Below are 17,353 nucleotides of genomic sequence, written 5' to 3' on the forward strand. Positions count from 1 at the left end.
GATCGTGCAAAGCCCGAACTAAATATTGGATGTAGAAGGAGCTTAATACCACAAAGTGATTCGAAATTATTCCGCGTTACTTTCTTTGTAAGTGGTTTAGCATTGTCTTTTTGTGAGACAACCGGGTTTACTAGATATTTCTGCGATATATATATACACCATCATTGATAGCCTGACCATCTCGAAATACAATAAAATTTCATAATTCTATCAGACACACAACAAGACTTTCCGCTCGAATCAACCTCTCTTTGCGACGGGCTCTAGTAAATGTCCTATGTCTAAACACTGATTTTGCACGTTAGCAACATTTAGATAAACCCAATACTCATTGCAAGTAACTATGGGTCTAATAAAAAGATTATATCTACCAGACGATTCGCTTGAATCTTGGTTAATTCGTGTAGCAACTATTCGACAGCTTTTATAGATCTTATCTAATGATTTTGAATTGCGATGTATGTTATCTTTAGAAGATCCAAGAGACTCCGATAATCGGCGAGTGCTATTACTAGGTTGGTTTTCTACTGCTTTCCATTTTAGATTTGAAGGCAGGAAACTGAAGGATTTTTAAAAAGAAAGAAACGATATAGTAACTTGGCGATGTAAATATCTGTATGAAATTAGAACTTTTAATATTTAGATTAGACCTGTATTAAATAGAAGGAATTTACTTCTGATAAAAATGGACAATTTACTATCCAATACATAGGGTAAAAATACGATTTCGACGTGCTGCTCTTTGAATAAAGACAAGATAATGCGTAATGCATCAATGTGTAGGTTTTTGAAGATGGTTTGAAAAAGAATTTATCATTTGAATGAAAAGGCTTCAATTATGAACTAAGCTAGAATTTATGGAACCGTTGGCGATATTCATACTGATTACACTGTTTACACCACCACTACACCAACACTCACAATTACACTGTCTGTTTCGATAACCAAGTTATTGTCTTCAGACACTGAAGGTAAACTGTTTATCTTCAGTCTCGGAAGACGATAATTTGTTATTTCTTTCATTAAGCTATATTTAATTGAACTAGAATAAATTTCTGAAAATACAATAATACGAAGATACGTCTGAAGAAAATATCTCTCCCACAAATGAAGCTTTGAGGTTAGAAAACAGAGTGGAGAATCACTTTCTTTTTCTTCAAATGCTTTTTCTCTTTTCTCTCTTTACCCTATCAAGCAATGAGGCGTAATATTCTCATATTATGGATTTACCTTTTGGGAGATGGTCAATGAATACAAGTCCATGACTATTCCAAGAAACGGAGCTCGCCCTTTACAAACCACTATCTTTTGCTTAAACCTTGTCGATAAGCCCCGGGAATTGTTCATCCGAATGGGCTTTTGGTCTAAACTGAGCAAATCTGGCGGATAGCTTACGTATGCACAATTCCTCAGTAAATATATATATGACAAATGCGTTATTTTCATATCGATTGCCTCTTCTATCTCTCTTACTTCAATCCTCCGGTCGTCCAGTCCCATTGGACATTTCTATCTAACTGCATGTTGTCGTAGATTTTGGTTGGCCCTGTATAAATTCAGTTGCATAAAATTTTACGGTCGTAAATGATGATGCAAAGTCTCCGTACACAGTGTCTTCCTCCCATTTATTTACGTAGGTATATTACTGACAGTTCGATACTCAATTTTTTCCATTTTCAATAAAATCTTCACAATGACTCACGTGCACGATTGTCAAACAGAAACTAAGCATTCAAAACGGCTGAAAATTTAGTGACAATCTCTTAATGCTAACATTTTCAGGCTGAAGTTGAAAACTTAACGACAATCCGTAAAAATGTGCAAAAATAAATTTAATTCGGATTTATTCAGTAAATACTAGTATATTATTCATTTTACACTCGGTACAAGTACAAATAATTTATTTATAAACATTTTTCTAGTTTCAAAAACTCACGACAGTCTACAATTTTGTTTGCCTCCAATAAATTGTTTATTGTTATCAATAGTTATTGACAAAGTTAATTGACTATATACTCAGGTAATTAACATCAGAAGACGAAAGAAACTAAATAAAAACCCCTCTAATCAATAATTTACGATAAGATACGTATATATATATAACCTAGTCTGAACTGTTAAATCTTGCCAGTTGTTAACAACAGATTGATATTCATGTTAGTGACAAAGTAGTGAGTGTTTTTTCGGTGATTTGAAGTTTTTTAGAAATTTCCAAAATGAAAGAACGGACTATACAGATTTTCACTTACGTTTTCGTATTAAAAAATGAACTTTTCTCACATCCAAGTGAATATTTATAACAAAAGTGAAAACTGTCGTATAGAGTGGTATTTGAACATTGAACATTTGAAATGGATCACGGGTATTACGGATCCATAAGTATTCCTTACCATTCGGAGGAAATCGAGAAATTGATTCCTATAAAAAGATCGTCCATCAAAAAAGATTATCAAGGTCTAAAAATTTTAGGAATGTGCAGATCTACGTATTTATTTTCAGTTTTTTTGTTTTTTTATATTTTTTTCGTATGCAGTGGGGCGGCTATATTCACTTATTTAGAAGATCCTCAGGATAGACTTACTAGGATGCGATTAAGAGCAGCTATACAGAAATTTCACTCAGCAAATCCTAATGTAACAGGTTAGTTTTAGATATCAAAAAAAAAAATATTCATAACAGATGAATCCTTGTAGTCGAGGTAAATTAGATTTAAAATTGAAAAAATTTTAACGCGCACTTCAACAGCTGTATTTACGACGAAAATGTATGTCTAATTGAAAGAATTCCTATAGATAGATTATGGCAAAATCTTTCGAGTGTTATAGGGGTCAGTTTCTACATAAATTCAAAATTTTCGAGAAATATGCAAAAATTTTATCAAACTTGATGGAATAATTTCTTATTCATGTGTCAACCTATTACAATTTTGTTATACATACCAAAAACCTATGGTGATCAGAATATTCACTTTTATTGTAAAAAATATAATTTGAAAGCATTGAGGATGACGAAATATGCCAAAAAATTATTTTTGCACCCTTAGATTGTTGATAAATAGTTGGAAATTGTAATAAATTGCGAAGAATTAATTATTGATTATTACATTCTTTTCTGATTTTGCTTCATAGTTTGTTTATGATTGCCTCCGCAATCTTGAGATACTTAAACTCCATCAACTTACTTAAAATGGATGTTCTTGGTGCTATTATTTTTCTTTTGATTAATAAAGCGGTCTTTAGCCCCAATAAAATATAAATAAGCTCTATAATTTCCACGGGAAAATTTGCAAAAATACATACGTTTGATGCTTGATATTTTTCATAACTAGTAATAGCCATTACTCACGAATATAATACTATATTTAATCTATAACTATCGGGCAAAACAACAATATATCATTAATTTTTGTCAACATAATTATAATCAATAGTAATATTACTACAGTTATGACATACGTAGTACTTCCTGCAGTAGTTATACTTGTAATATTGTTAACATTTTGTATGGTACAGATGGTCTTGTTAATCGTATAAAAAAATTTCTCGTTCTAAATTGTTATTTATGTTGTCGTCAATATAACTTTACCCAACTGTGGATAATTTCCACCCTCCTTGATGTCACATTAAACAATAATAACATAATAGGAATAATAGGAAGCTTTTTCATGTCTGGTCACAAATGTTTTCAATTGAAATATTCTCTGGTGTTAGTAAATTTAAATTCATTATTTCGGCTGAGCTACTTTCGTGTACCTAAAACATTAAAAAAAATTTAGCTACTTTTATCAGCTCGACTTTCGCACTGATGTTGCTGCTCAACTAATATTCTTCAAGACATCCAAAAATTTCAACATTATATCACGTTCTTATTTATCAAAGGGTGCTCAGAGCTGCGGTGTTAAATGAAATATACATATTCATGTATTTTTTTCGTCCATCGAAATACACGTGAGGGACGCCAAGTGGCAGAGGTAAAGTTACAAATCGCAGGACTTCCCTTGAGACAAAAGAACGATCTATGGAATAAGATATTTATTCGAGATCTTGGAAGTAGAAGGAGAAAAGAAGCAACCCACAAATTAGTTGATCAGACGATTTGAAAAAGCTCGCTGAATTAAAATGGACGCAAATATCCCAAACTTGAGAAGCATGGGGAAAGGAAATGGAGGCTTATGTTCAAAATTGAACTCATACTTCTGCAAAAGTTGATGATTTCTTTATACAATAATGCATTTTTTTGCCTCCTACAAACTACTCACCAGCTCTCTCTTTATTACAACCCCATAACAATTTTAAGAATTCTCTGTCTCTTGCATGAAGACACATCAAAATAAATTGAGATATTTTTTTGGATGTAAAGTAAAGTCATTATAAATTGAAAATATTCTGAAGCCAAAAAAGTTTATTGACATAGGTATTACAATGAAAATGGACAAATTCCTTCCATATGTTCAGAGCTTTTTTTGAAAAATGACTGAAATTTGCTCCAAAGGTTTCTTATCAATCTCACATTCGTATAGTTTATGAATGAGCTTTTGTAACTTTTTATTCGTTTAATATGATTTAAAAAATAAGTTGCTTTTTTCCGTAAACAAGCAATCATCATGCAAACACGCGAGGATATAGCTGAGACGATTTGGTAACTACGGGGTCAAGAAGTGTCAAATATTTCTGCTTTTTTTTTCATTCAAATATTGTTTATTTAACAATTAATTGGCAGAAATCACAGTATTAGTAGATACGTAGCGATTACAAAATTTAAATACTTATTATAAGGCAGTAATAGTGATTATATTCTATTTCTGTTGTTGTTTTAAAATTTTATTTCTAAATGGGTAATATACTAGAGAGAGAGAAGCTTCACGTTTTGTGTAAATGGGTGATATAAGGACATTTCAGTATACTTTAGGAACAACCCTGATATAGACAAAAAATTTCTCTCGTTTATCGTTTGTGCGTCCTACTATTATCACGCAAGAGATTAAATTTAGGAGTGAAATAAAAAATAATTAGTACAAAACAAAATGGCTCGACGAACCAAATAGCTTTTGGAATGTAGTTGGCTGACAAACGGTTACCTACAGGAAAATCACAGAAAATCTGTAATGCCTTCGAGGCAAGTTAAATACCTAAATGTAAGGGTATAATTTTTGTTTTGTTTTTTTTTGTAATTTTTGTCCGATTGTAGTAATTTTATGATACAATTTTATTTCTCCTGCCCTTCTTATAGATAGGATAAACTAAGTTTATTGCTTTCCAATCTATCTATCGAATTTAAGTGGAAGATGTTGAATACTTACAGGATGCGGTATTATTGCGTGCCCGATTGCTCAGTTGTGATTAGAGATTTGAAAAAAAAATATTTAGATAAAATTTGAAACACACATAGAAGCATAGTAACACTTGCAATCAAATTTATTTTTTTATACAGAACATCTTTTATATTCTAAAATGTCTAGTCTTCTATCCTAAATATCGTTTTTATAATACACGGTATTGAATTGAGGTTCGCACAAAGGACGAATCCCGATCACACTTAGTAATGAAATGTATGTGCATCACAAATCAGGAAAACATCTTCAAATATTAGATGGTGCAAACCGTGATGATGCTCAATTAGTAAATATATCTGGTATTCTACTTCTCGACGGCCGAACCGACCGTGGCTCAACCTTAATTGTTTCCTTGTCCTCGCTAAAACATTTGAACAAGTCGTAAATAAATTCTCTGGTGACAGCTTCCGTTCCGTACACTTTTATCAACATTTCATGTGGCTCTGTAGCCGATTTTCACAATTTGTAACAGAATCTTGATGTTATTCCTTCATTGTATTTTACTGTGGCACTACCTCTTACACTGACTACGTTCGCGAGCCCGTAGTCTGTGGATAGTCGTATGCAGGCTTGTGTGCGTCACCTCGTATTTGACTTTAGTACTCATTTCAAACACTATCTGATAAAATTTTATACTAGATATTTTTATTAAAGTCACCAGATGATTATTTGTTCTATTTGAAAATAGTAGTTTACGTAATAAGTTCCGAAAGTGGTCTTTTACTGGACGAGTGGGCAAATTGTAGGGCGAGTCCAGTAAAAAACCACTTTCGGGACAAATTACTTACAATATTTTTTTTAAAACGGGCATTGTATCATAAACACAATCATCATCATTTTGAATATCCATTTTATAATAAATGTCTCGTTTTCAACTAAAACTCAAAATATGTCAATAATAATACAAATCTCGGTTACTATAGAAACCAATTGATCACTATCTTAGTAAGTAAATAAAAATGAATCCGGTAAAAGCTTTTACCGGACTATCACAATAATTTTCCGGCTTGGTCCGACAAAATGAGATTTTCTGACCTAAAAATGAACCGGTAAGTACTAATTTCTAGCCCGTTTTAAAAAAACTTTGTTACCTGAATCAACTCAATTTTGGTTTGACAAAGATATCTTGGTCTAAAATAATAACAACAACTAACTGTACTCTCCTAATAATTTATATTTTGTCGGCTTCTCACTTTACCGACTTGATATGGAAAGTCATCAGGAATCGTGGATTTTTTGTGAAATATATAAACTTTTAATTTGCTCGTATCTCAAGAAAAGAGGAATTTGACTTTCCCACATTAATGCCGTACCCTGTACTTTTCTTCTGGTTAAAATCCAATTTATTTTATATCTCAAATTGCAGATGTTGCATTTAATTATAATATTTTGATAAAAAACAACAAACATCTTAATCATCGTAATGTTTAGATCCTTTTCAATAACAATCATCTAACAATAATTTTTACATCGTTCTAGGCCACAATGTCTGTTGCCAACCAAGTTATTATAACGAAATACCACGATAAAACAGAAACATGATGTAACAAGATTTTATTACTATTATAGTAAAGAATAATAAAGTATGGTATACTTTGGTATCTTTCGATAACATTTGACATTTATATTATCCGCACTTTTTGTAAAATATTACTGAGTGGAATGCTCTTTAAAGATTTTGTACTTATACGATCATGTGACTATGTGATAATTGAAATGTCAACTTTTTCATCAACTAAATATTATCACAGTTACTCAATTTAGATAATTGATTAAAAGTCATAATTAATTAATAACAACGTTAGAATATGGTGATATCAATTGTGCCGTGTAAATAAAAGTGTTTAAATATGAGAAATCTGCACTACTCATTTATATTTTATTTCCATTTTTACGATCAATAGATCATTAAACCCATGAGTTATTATTATTACTAGAATACACTTGAAAAACTATAAGAAATACTTGTAATCAAAATTCATTGGAGAGACTTTCATGCTTTGGCATGCTTCAAATCGACAGCCACCCCTAATCATTTAAGTTGCTTAACAATTAAGTTTGATTGGATCAAAATTTTATTGATCCTTTAAGAGATATGGTGTGATTTTAAAACTATTTTCTATTCTATATTTCAGTTTTTTGATATTGGTATATTTCTAAGAGTTAGTTTCTCCTCGATATATCTTGTATTTATTTTTTGTAATTCAGATGATAATTTTCAGATGTAGATTTGGAAGAGTTAATTTCTGAAATTATACATGCCAGCAACAGAGGAGTGTCGGCTGTGAGAAATGCAACTGGAGAACCAAATTGGAGTTTTGGGCAATCGCTTTTCTTCGCGAGCACAGTCGTGACAACAATAGGTGAGTATTTTTTTGTTCCGTATAAAGATACTGATCCATTCCAACTACATTCCCGTGGATCAGTTGTTTCTGATATGATGCAGTTTTCAATTTTTCAGGTTATGGTCACGTAACGCCACTTAGTAGAACTGGTAAAGTTTTCTGCATGTTGTATGCGATGGTTGGCATTCCTTTGACATTGGTACTTCTTTCTGCATTAGTGGAAAGACTTTTGGTACCAACAATTGGAATGCTACAATGGCTTAATTCGCGACTTGGTCATTTGTATCAACCTTTTAATATTAGAATAATGCACCTTATGATTATTGGTAAGTATATAAATGAATATAATTCAGCTATATACAGAGAGAATTTTGTAATATTATTTGTCTTTTCTTATATGTGAACATATAATACAATGAATAATGTTTTCAGTGCTCATCCTGGTATGCTTTTTCCTGTTGCTTCCGGCCGCTATATTTGCTACAATAGAACCAGAATGGGACTATTTAGATTCGATATATTATTGCTTCATATCCTTGACAACCATAGGTTTAGGGGATTACATACCTGGTGATTCATTAGATCAGCCTTACCGTCCTCTCTACAAAATAGCAACAACTTGTGAGTAATAAAAAGTATATATAAAAACTATTGAAACATTCTAACCTAACCAGTATCGTCATATGTTTGAAAACTTCCCTAATTGAATTCAAATCCAAAATTATGACAAGTGATATGCTCGTTGGCGATAGAAATCTGGTGCAAAGTGGAAGCTACAATATTTCCATCATAAATATTGGACTGAATAAATTTACTTTTCGAATATATTAATTAGAAGTGGCTACTTCTGGTACACCGTTCTAATTTAAGGTTAAGATAGAAAACAGCTCATCGAAAATTGTATCGCAAAGTCATCCTAACGAAGAATTTAAAATGGAGCCGTAACCTCTTGTTTAAAAATATCGAAAACAACATATTCAATGATACTAATCTGTTTTGTATTTATGGCAGATTAATAATATACAACAAACAAAAAAGTATGTACCAGGTCTCCAGAGAGTGGAATCTCAGAAATTGTTAAATTGAAGTCAATTTCCTAAATATTTAAAATGACCTTTAAATTATTCTCCATGGTATTCTCATAACAAACGGTTCGTTGGCATTCAGTAACTAGCGTTTTCATTGCATAAATATTTGATGTATTTTTTTATCAAAACTTTTCCTTTGTTATTCTCTTTTTATTATTGTGCTTTTAACAACTTAACGGGAGTAATATAAAAATTTAACGTCGTTTCTGTTGCAGGTTACCTATTTTTGGGCATAACTATAATGATGTTAACGCTAGCAGTATTCTACGACATACCACAACTCAATTTAGGTTTACTCTTTACGGTTAAAGGTGATGAAAGTTCTGAAAAATTACGTTTGGCTTCTTCTGGTCACGATATTCATTACGGAGCTAATACTTTAACGCAACAAAACGAAGAAGAAAATACTCATAGACAAGTAGTAAGGGTTAGATCTCGACGGAACGACAGTCCAAGTCCAGAAGATTCTGTTTTGAAGATGATTCCATAAAAAATAGTAGAATTACAATCCATTACGTTTAGGTGAAAATATTTGAACCCGTCATTTCGAAAAAATATGTAAAAAAATATTTTTCGTGACTCAAGTAAAATTTATATTTTACTGGATGATTTGGAAATTTTTGTTTATAGAATTTTCATTATATTAGTTAGGCATGATTCCAGTATTTTAATTTATCATTTTCTCCGAAATACTTCACAGTAGTTTTGATTCCGGGTTTTACAGATTTCATGCTACTTTTATAGATCTAGTGCATTTGTGTTATCTGAAAATTATTAACGAAACTATTACTTTGCATATTATTCTCAAATTAAAGTCAGTTAAAAGCTATTTTCCGATTCTTTCTTAATTTACGATACAATTACACATGTGCAATTATTATGCTTATGTGGCAATATGATTGTCGACGTCTTTGTAATTGACAATTTTTTTCTGTGAGGGTAATATTCAGGCTATATGGTTGGCACATTGTAACTTCCCAATTAAGTTCAGTTAGTTTTTATTAAGGATGTGTCGGGCCTGAAATTGTCTTGGAGGAACACAACGCCTGTTCTGTTGACCAAATCCGAACGTTTATTTTGTATTTACTTCTGTAATCTGATCAATTGTTGAAAGCATGATGATTATAACAGGTTTCAGCATTTTCAATCTCGCCAAAAACACAGCATCAACTTAAGGGTCTGTGTCGATTCACCACGCTTCGACCACGATCACTTGGTTGTAATGTTTTCATATTTAATACATTTTTTAGCACATCTTCAAAATTACAGTAGAACCTTGAGGTAATATCACAATGAACCAACTTGTAGGTGATTCATTAGAAAGAAACTTCATTCAATAGTCCGCAAGATGCTCTGATTTAAGGCAAATTTGTTTTTGAAGGGTGAAGGTGCGCCAAGGGCAATCTATGACGCCATGATGTATGCCAAAAATGAAGATGATCTTCAAAGGTTATAAATCTCACAGGAAAGCAGTATAATATGACTGTAAAAATTATGTGCATGACAACATCAAATAAGCCCACGATGTACATTATAACTAGAAGATCAAATAATACAACAGAGAATTAATTAAATTCATGTACCTTGGTATTAACATAACAGTTATGGAGACGTAAAAGACGTGATAAAAGGACAAGTAACCAGGGCAAACAGAGCAAATAAGGATGTCTTCAGAACGTAATACGGCGAAATAATTTTAAAAAAATTAGACCTATACTTCAGAAACAAGACGAAACACAAAAATGAAACAACTCTGAGACCACAGAAATGAGAATTCTCGTGCGAATCTCAAGAAAAACACAACCCTACCGAAAAAGAAGCGAAAATATCAGACGATCATGAGATGTACATCACATTAATAAATGGATATCTCAGCATAAGGAACAATGCAACCAATTTATAAATCGATTGACAAACGATACACTGGTAAACACAGCAAGGGATAAATCTCCAATAGGAGCACAAAATAGTCGACCACGAAAGTGGTAGAGTGACACCTAGAGTCGGAATAAGGAAAGATATCGAAAATAGACGATAGACCTATTATGGAAGAAAGAAGTTTGAAAAGCAAAATCTTCTATACAATCCAATTATTCTCAATAGCATTTTGGCAAAGTTTCTTTTAATTTACTTTATATGCAAAAAACTAATGGTACATTAGCAAGCCAAATGCGTTGAACAAAAATAGACGTGGTTCAGCATGTTCTTGAAATCATTATTTATTTCTCAAGGAATAAGTTTATTTCAAGTACCTCAGATTTTAATACGGTGCATGAAATTTTCTGTAGCCAACTCAAGTCATTTATGTAGGTTTATTAATGAACCAAAATTTGTTAGTAAATAAACTATAATGTCTTTCCAATTATTCTTAAACATACATTCAACCACCATATTGAATAACATTTTTTTCTATCACAGTTTCCATATTAGCGATTTTTTATAACGTCAAACTTATGAATATCTCTAAATCTACTAAAATAGTCCAAGAAAATGGATCCCCAAATGACAATTCTGAATAAGTTACTACATTTTTTGAATAAATTACCAAGAAGTGTCCGAAATAGATGTCAAGAACTTTTCGAAATCATTTCCTAGGTAGGCGCGAAGACCATTAATAAAAAGTGTTTTTTCTGATTTTTTGAAAAACGATAATAGGTCGAAAAAACTTTAATTTCAGAGAATTTTCTTTAATTATTATAGCAAAGTTAGAACAAATTGAAATTTTCAAATTCAATTTTAATAATTTTATCCAATAAAAAATCTTTTTTTTAGTATTTTCTGGATTATACAGTAGTATGCTAAGGAGCAAAAGAAGTTTTTTCATTTTAAAATGTTAATTTGTTATAAACAACTTTATGCAAATTTAATTCGTAATTTAGCAAGATTTGATTTTTTTATGCTGTAATTATCATCCTTTACACTCTAGCCACCGTAATTTTGTAAATATAAGTAATCAGTAAAACTTTGAAGGGCCATTTTTGTGTACAATTGAAAAATCTATGTTGATTTATGTTTCTTATTCCTACCCGGCGCAGGATTGAAAAATTATTGACATTGACGACCCAATTTCTTGAACTCACATTTTGCAACAACCATCATTTATTGCTATTTTTCACGTGATGTTTCAATTTGGAATAAAATATTAATTTGATAAAGCAAATATTAGAAAGGTAGTTATCTACAACCAAGTAACATACATTCAAATATTATTAAACTAACTTTATAATATGATTGGATATAGAGATATTCTATAATCGGAATTTACCTTTATATAACCATTACAAAGGTGTTAGTGTTATTTTAAATCTTTTAATTGCCATCACTAGCACATATCTTATAACATCAATTATTAGACATATAAGAGGCCTCTATAAACAAATAAAATTGGATAGAATAAGTAGTATTTAGTGGATAGAGAATTACCTAAATATTAAAAAGAAGTATTTACTATTAATATAGATATAATATATATTAAATTTGAGATAGTAAAGAGATATATTGAAAATTTAGTTTAAACATTAATAAATCGGTACTAGTACAATTAAAACACCAATTTTTAGCACTATAATTTATTATAACAACATATTTTAACGAACAATTGAATCATATTGTATATACCATGTATTTACCTTTTTAAAGAATTGACTGACGCTATTATCACTATCACTATCACCTATATATAACACACAATTTCAATATTAAATCAAATCTACCATTGTACATTTTAAAAGTTTGTATAAATTTTAAATATAATTAAACATTAAACATTTCGACCCTACTTTGCTCAAATATGGATATATCCAATACTCAAACAGTAAAGAACAAACTTGGAAAGGTTTACGGATACACTGAAATAAGAATTTATTAAATTTAAAATATATTTTACAAAATATGTCACAAATACTTTAAATCAAAAAAGTGTTATTAGTTTTCACCATCTTTAATTTGTCCTAGTGGTCAGGACAGCATTTATGCTGAAATGTACTCATCCATAAGCAATGGGTTTTTCAAAAAGTTTTCCTTTTGTGTTGAATAATAATTTCGCAAATCGTTATCTTTCTGTTTTTGTTCTTGAGAAATAGTTGCTTAATCATCGACGCAAATGCGAGCCAAAGATGAATCCTCACTTACACATTGCCACTACATCAAGTACGATTCCAGACCAGTAATCCAGTCCAGTGCTGAACTGAATCATATTTTCCCCATTATTCTATTTATCCAAAAAAAACAGTAAGATCGGCATGTCTTGATGTTTGGAAAATTCCGAAGTGATATCCTCAGTTAACTTCATTGTCAGGAATTCCACAAAAATTGCCAATCACTGAATTGGCCATTCCAGTGGTACTCGAATGGGCAAGCTGAAATTATAATTAAATCATCCTTCTGATCATCTGGATTAATTACTGGAATGATACATTACAGTGCAGGTTCACATTATTCCAGTAACACTAGAGCAGTTCTATTTAAACAAACAATAGTAGAATAGTTAAAGATTTTAGAATGATTTTCCTGTGTCCTGCAAAATATTTTGAATATATTATACATGTAACTAATATAATATTTTGTATTAATACAGTCTTATTTCAATAATTGTTTGGTAAACAGTTGTGTTAGTTTGAAACTTTAACTTAAAATGCGATAATATAGAAAATTATCTTTTTCTGTTGTATTTTTGCCCTTCGGTTTTTTTTTAGTTATATATTCATTCATCCTACTTATGTATTTATTTAGTGGGTACCTTCAATTTTACATCTGTAGCTCGCTCTTCACCTACCTCAAATGTAAATATCTAAGGGCTTTTCAGAAATTATAACCCGATTTCAGGTAGATCATCTATTACTTGCTTGTGAATCCTAACCCAGAACGAAATTTAGATCACAGTTTGCGAACATCACGCTCAATTTTCGAGGGAAATTTCAAATTTAGAACATGATCTACAAAAACTTTTCTTTATTACTTTCTTGTGTATTAATTCTTTTATAACATTTATTCATTTATTCTAAGTATTATTGAGCAGTTATTGACGATTTACCCAATCACACGAATTTTGCACTGAAGTTTGATACCATTAAACTATTTTTATGTTGATCTGCCGAAAAGTGTAAAAACCGCAAACCTCGGTAACCTAAAAATTACGTCTGATCAAGTGAATCAATAGTAGATAATCATGTAACAGAAATAAATAATTTTTAATTAAAAAAAACATAAGTTAATGAAACAACCCAACACATCAGCTGATTGTATTCACCAGATCTGTAAGACCTTGGAAGAATAATGATTGATTTCATAGAAAAATCACACATTTATTACCAGAAAAATATTATTAAATAATTTAGGCCTACGCAAAAAGCAAAGAAACGTTCACTTCTGGCAGAAAAATTGAATCTTTTTATTAATTCGATGAGTATATAGCTTTATTTTGATTTGAAAAAATAATTAGCAGATTAGCTGCTTAAATGTTCATACCTTCTGCGTATATGCGGTAGAAAAACCTGATTTTATTAGAAAATTAATTCAATTTAAACAAAAATTACACATGATTCCCTTTGTTTTCATTCACACTACCTACAAATCAGACTGTAGTGAAAAAACCTTATGATTATTTTCTAAATAATGTTAGTTATGAATAAAAGATCTTAATTAAATACCTACTTTCATCATCCCTTATTGAATACTCAAATATAAACAAAGAGCAAGCGATTTTTTGATTATATTTTAGTAATGTTGCTGATATTTGCTGAATGTTTTCATACAATTCACTTTTATCAGCTCATACTTTTCTACCCTAGTTGTCATTGAAATCCCTGTGCTGCGAATGAAATATTGACTGATTCCTTAGTGCATTACTCTGTAAGAGAAACTATTTCTATCCTTAACAAATATATTTAGTAAATTATTAACAAAAACTTTTAGACTAGTTAGAATCTATCCATTTTTTCATTCATCACTAAATCTATAGATTCCCTAGTAAACCAACAAATATTTATTTAATTATTACCACTTTAGCACGTTTTACTATAAATAATAAAAATTTTATTGAACAAAACATAAGAATTTGATATGTAGTAAGAAACCAATCGAATTCTTTTACTTTACTCATAGAAATTTCCATTTCGGTCTATTCTTAAAAAATCAGATTGTTCTGTGTAGTCCTAGGGGTGGAAACATGTTCAGGTAGCAAACATGAAAGCAACGCCTTATTTTCTCTTAATTTTCTGCTAGAATTAGGATTTTTGACCGCACATGCGCAGAAAGTGCGACCATTGGGGAAGCTGATCATTTTTTTTTCTTGGTTTTTAAGCGGTACAAATAGACATAATTAGATGGAACAAACTGAAAAAAATCTATTTACTCCTTGATTTCCATTTTCCTGGAAGATGTATAGGTTTTCCGACAGTACGATATTTCGCTTGTGCGGGAGGGGAAACCATGTGCGATTTTAATATAAAATGAATCATTACTATGCCGGGGTATTTCCAGTGTCTCTCATCTCTCATGAGAGGATTATATTATATTGTGATTACGACCAGATTGACTCGATCACTTTCCAAACAAAAATGAATGTCATCCGGGTGAGTTTTCGAACATTCTTGATAGCTTTGACCAACCATAGTTTCCAAAAAGTCCTCTACTTACACATTTATCTTAACCCTTCTTTCAGGTAGCTTTTATTGAATTTAAATAAATATTCTCAATTATTTCTGTATATGTCTGAATACTTGATCTAGTTGATATCCATTCAATTTACATAATTGCTTCCCTATGCTACAAGGTGTGATAAAAAATACAGTGAATCATATTATTAAATACACTGTAAAATATGAGATTTAAAGTAATCCTCTTCAAAGTGCCTGATCTTGGCTAGCAAAGCCCGTATCCCATAACAATAATTGCAAGCATATCTGGAAAACTCCTAAAAAGGCTTTCATCTTCTTTATCATGGCTTTCTCATTGGCATTGCCAAGAATGAAGTCAAAACGTTTCCATTTGAATATTCGAACTATAAATTGCTTGGTGCTAAATCTGGTGAAAGACAGGAAAACATTTAGCAGACAAAACTTATGGCACTTGATTCAACAATTTGTGGCATGGCGCGATGTCATGGTTAATAAGAAAGCTGTTGATTATCTGCTTTTAAAATTGGAGGACGTTCTTGCCGTTTCTAGTTCTGTACTGATTGATATTCATTTGTAAATCGCCCACATCTCTTTAACACTCTTTTCTTCTGCATTATACTTTAAATGCGAGATCTTTGAAATAGTTGAAATAATTGAAGCGTTAAATAACCGCTCGCTCATGTATTTTTTATCAGACCTCATATTTTTTCAACATACAGAGTATCCTAATGATTGTTTCATCAATATTAATCTTGTTTTGTTCGAATTTTTCATATTGTTTATTATCTATTTAATATTAAAAATATAATTTTGTATGTTTCTTCTTCTGGGGCCATTTCAGAACTCATCGAATTGTTGTTAAATCTCCTCTCCCAACTTTTGCTAGGTTAGATTATTCCACGTTCTTATTATATTATTACCTATATTTATGATTTATTTTTATTTCAAATTTCTTTGTTCCAGTATTTTTTCCTTATCCCCACTCTAGTAAATAATCATCACTCTTCGTCAAAAAAGGAATTTATCTTTTATTTCCAAAACCTACCTGAAACTTTATAACAATGATATGTGTGAATACAAATATAAGTTAGAAAGAAACTTCACACTCAAGCTTACAATTGATCTATTCATACGAGGTAAATAAAATGTTTATTATTAACTACTTTAACGGCAATAAGGTATATGTATATATATATATATATATATATATATATATATATATATATATATACATATATATATACAATACAATAAATCCACTTTTCGTCGATAACCCAACTAGAAGTTTCATGTTTAAAGGAAATTAACTGTCAATTGTTATATTTTTAATTTATTGAACACCGAGTTCATTTAGTTTTGAGCACCCTTCAACACAGTATTTTATATATTTTTATAAAGTCATTCATATTATTATATACTGATGATTATCTTTTTAATAGAGGGTGATATATATTTATTAGTATAAAGATATACTATATATGTAGAATAGGAATCAACATGATGCAATTATTTGTGGACCAAATAAAATATATTGAGAAAATATGTTTTTTCAGTTATACCATATTCCATAAGTTTTTTTTTGAACATATTAGGTAAAAACTAGTTAGTGGCTCAATTTTTGATTTTAAAACGAACTAGTGCAGCATAAAAATCTCATCCCTAAATTTAACCCCTCTTTCGAGGACGGCTGCAAATTAGAATTCAAAGATATTTCCATTATCTTTTTAATACAATAAAAAACAATATTGTCGCTTTTTCGTATAAAGTTGGGATTAATAAAAAAACTCCGTTAAGGCCGTGGACAAAAATAGTCCTGGATTTCTATACTTGAAAAATAAATTTCCTTCTCTTAGCGAAGCCAAGATAAAACGCGGCATATTTGTTGAACCTGACATAAGGAAACTCATGAAGGATCCAGAGTTTCTGGCAGCATTAAACGACGTTGAAACAGAAGCCTGGTTGTCCTTTGTA

At 30.7% G+C, this 17,353-nt stretch overlaps 1 protein-coding gene across 1 annotated transcript; it reads left to right on the forward strand.

The window, feature by feature from the left end:
- The first annotated feature begins 1,939 nt into the window (after window positions 1-1,939).
- On the forward strand, window positions 1,940-9,594 carry LOC130453312 (potassium channel subfamily K member 1-like). The gene is made up of 5 exons (XM_056792977.1): window positions 1,940-2,640; window positions 7,555-7,695; window positions 7,794-8,003; window positions 8,110-8,298; window positions 8,981-9,594. Exons 1-5 carry the CDS (start codon window positions 2,352-2,354, stop codon window positions 9,253-9,255), a joined length of 1,104 nt encoding a protein of 367 aa, XP_056648955.1. The 5' UTR covers window positions 1,940-2,351; the 3' UTR covers window positions 9,256-9,594.
- Window positions 9,595-17,353: the final 7,759 nt, after the last annotated feature.

Source organism: Diorhabda sublineata, chromosome 2, assembly GCF_026230105.1.
Source record: "Diorhabda sublineata isolate icDioSubl1.1 chromosome 2, icDioSubl1.1, whole genome shotgun sequence".
Lineage (NCBI taxonomy): Eukaryota > Metazoa > Arthropoda > Insecta > Coleoptera > Chrysomelidae > Diorhabda > Diorhabda sublineata.

What these genes read in the sequence shown, in the direction of transcription:
- LOC130453312 (XM_056792977.1), top strand. Translation starts at nt 2,352, where the DNA reads ATGGATCACGGGTATTACGGATCCATAAGTATTCCTTACCATTCGGAG. An exon ending in AGCAAATCCTAATGTAACAG is followed by an intron (nt 2,641 to 7,554) that starts GTTAGTTTTAGA and finishes GATAATTTTCAG; the next exon opens with ATGTAGATTTGGAAGAGTTA. An exon ending in CTACAAAATAGCAACAACTT is followed by an intron (nt 8,299 to 8,980) that starts GTGAGTAATAAA and finishes TTTCTGTTGCAG; the next exon opens with GTTACCTATTTTTGGGCATA.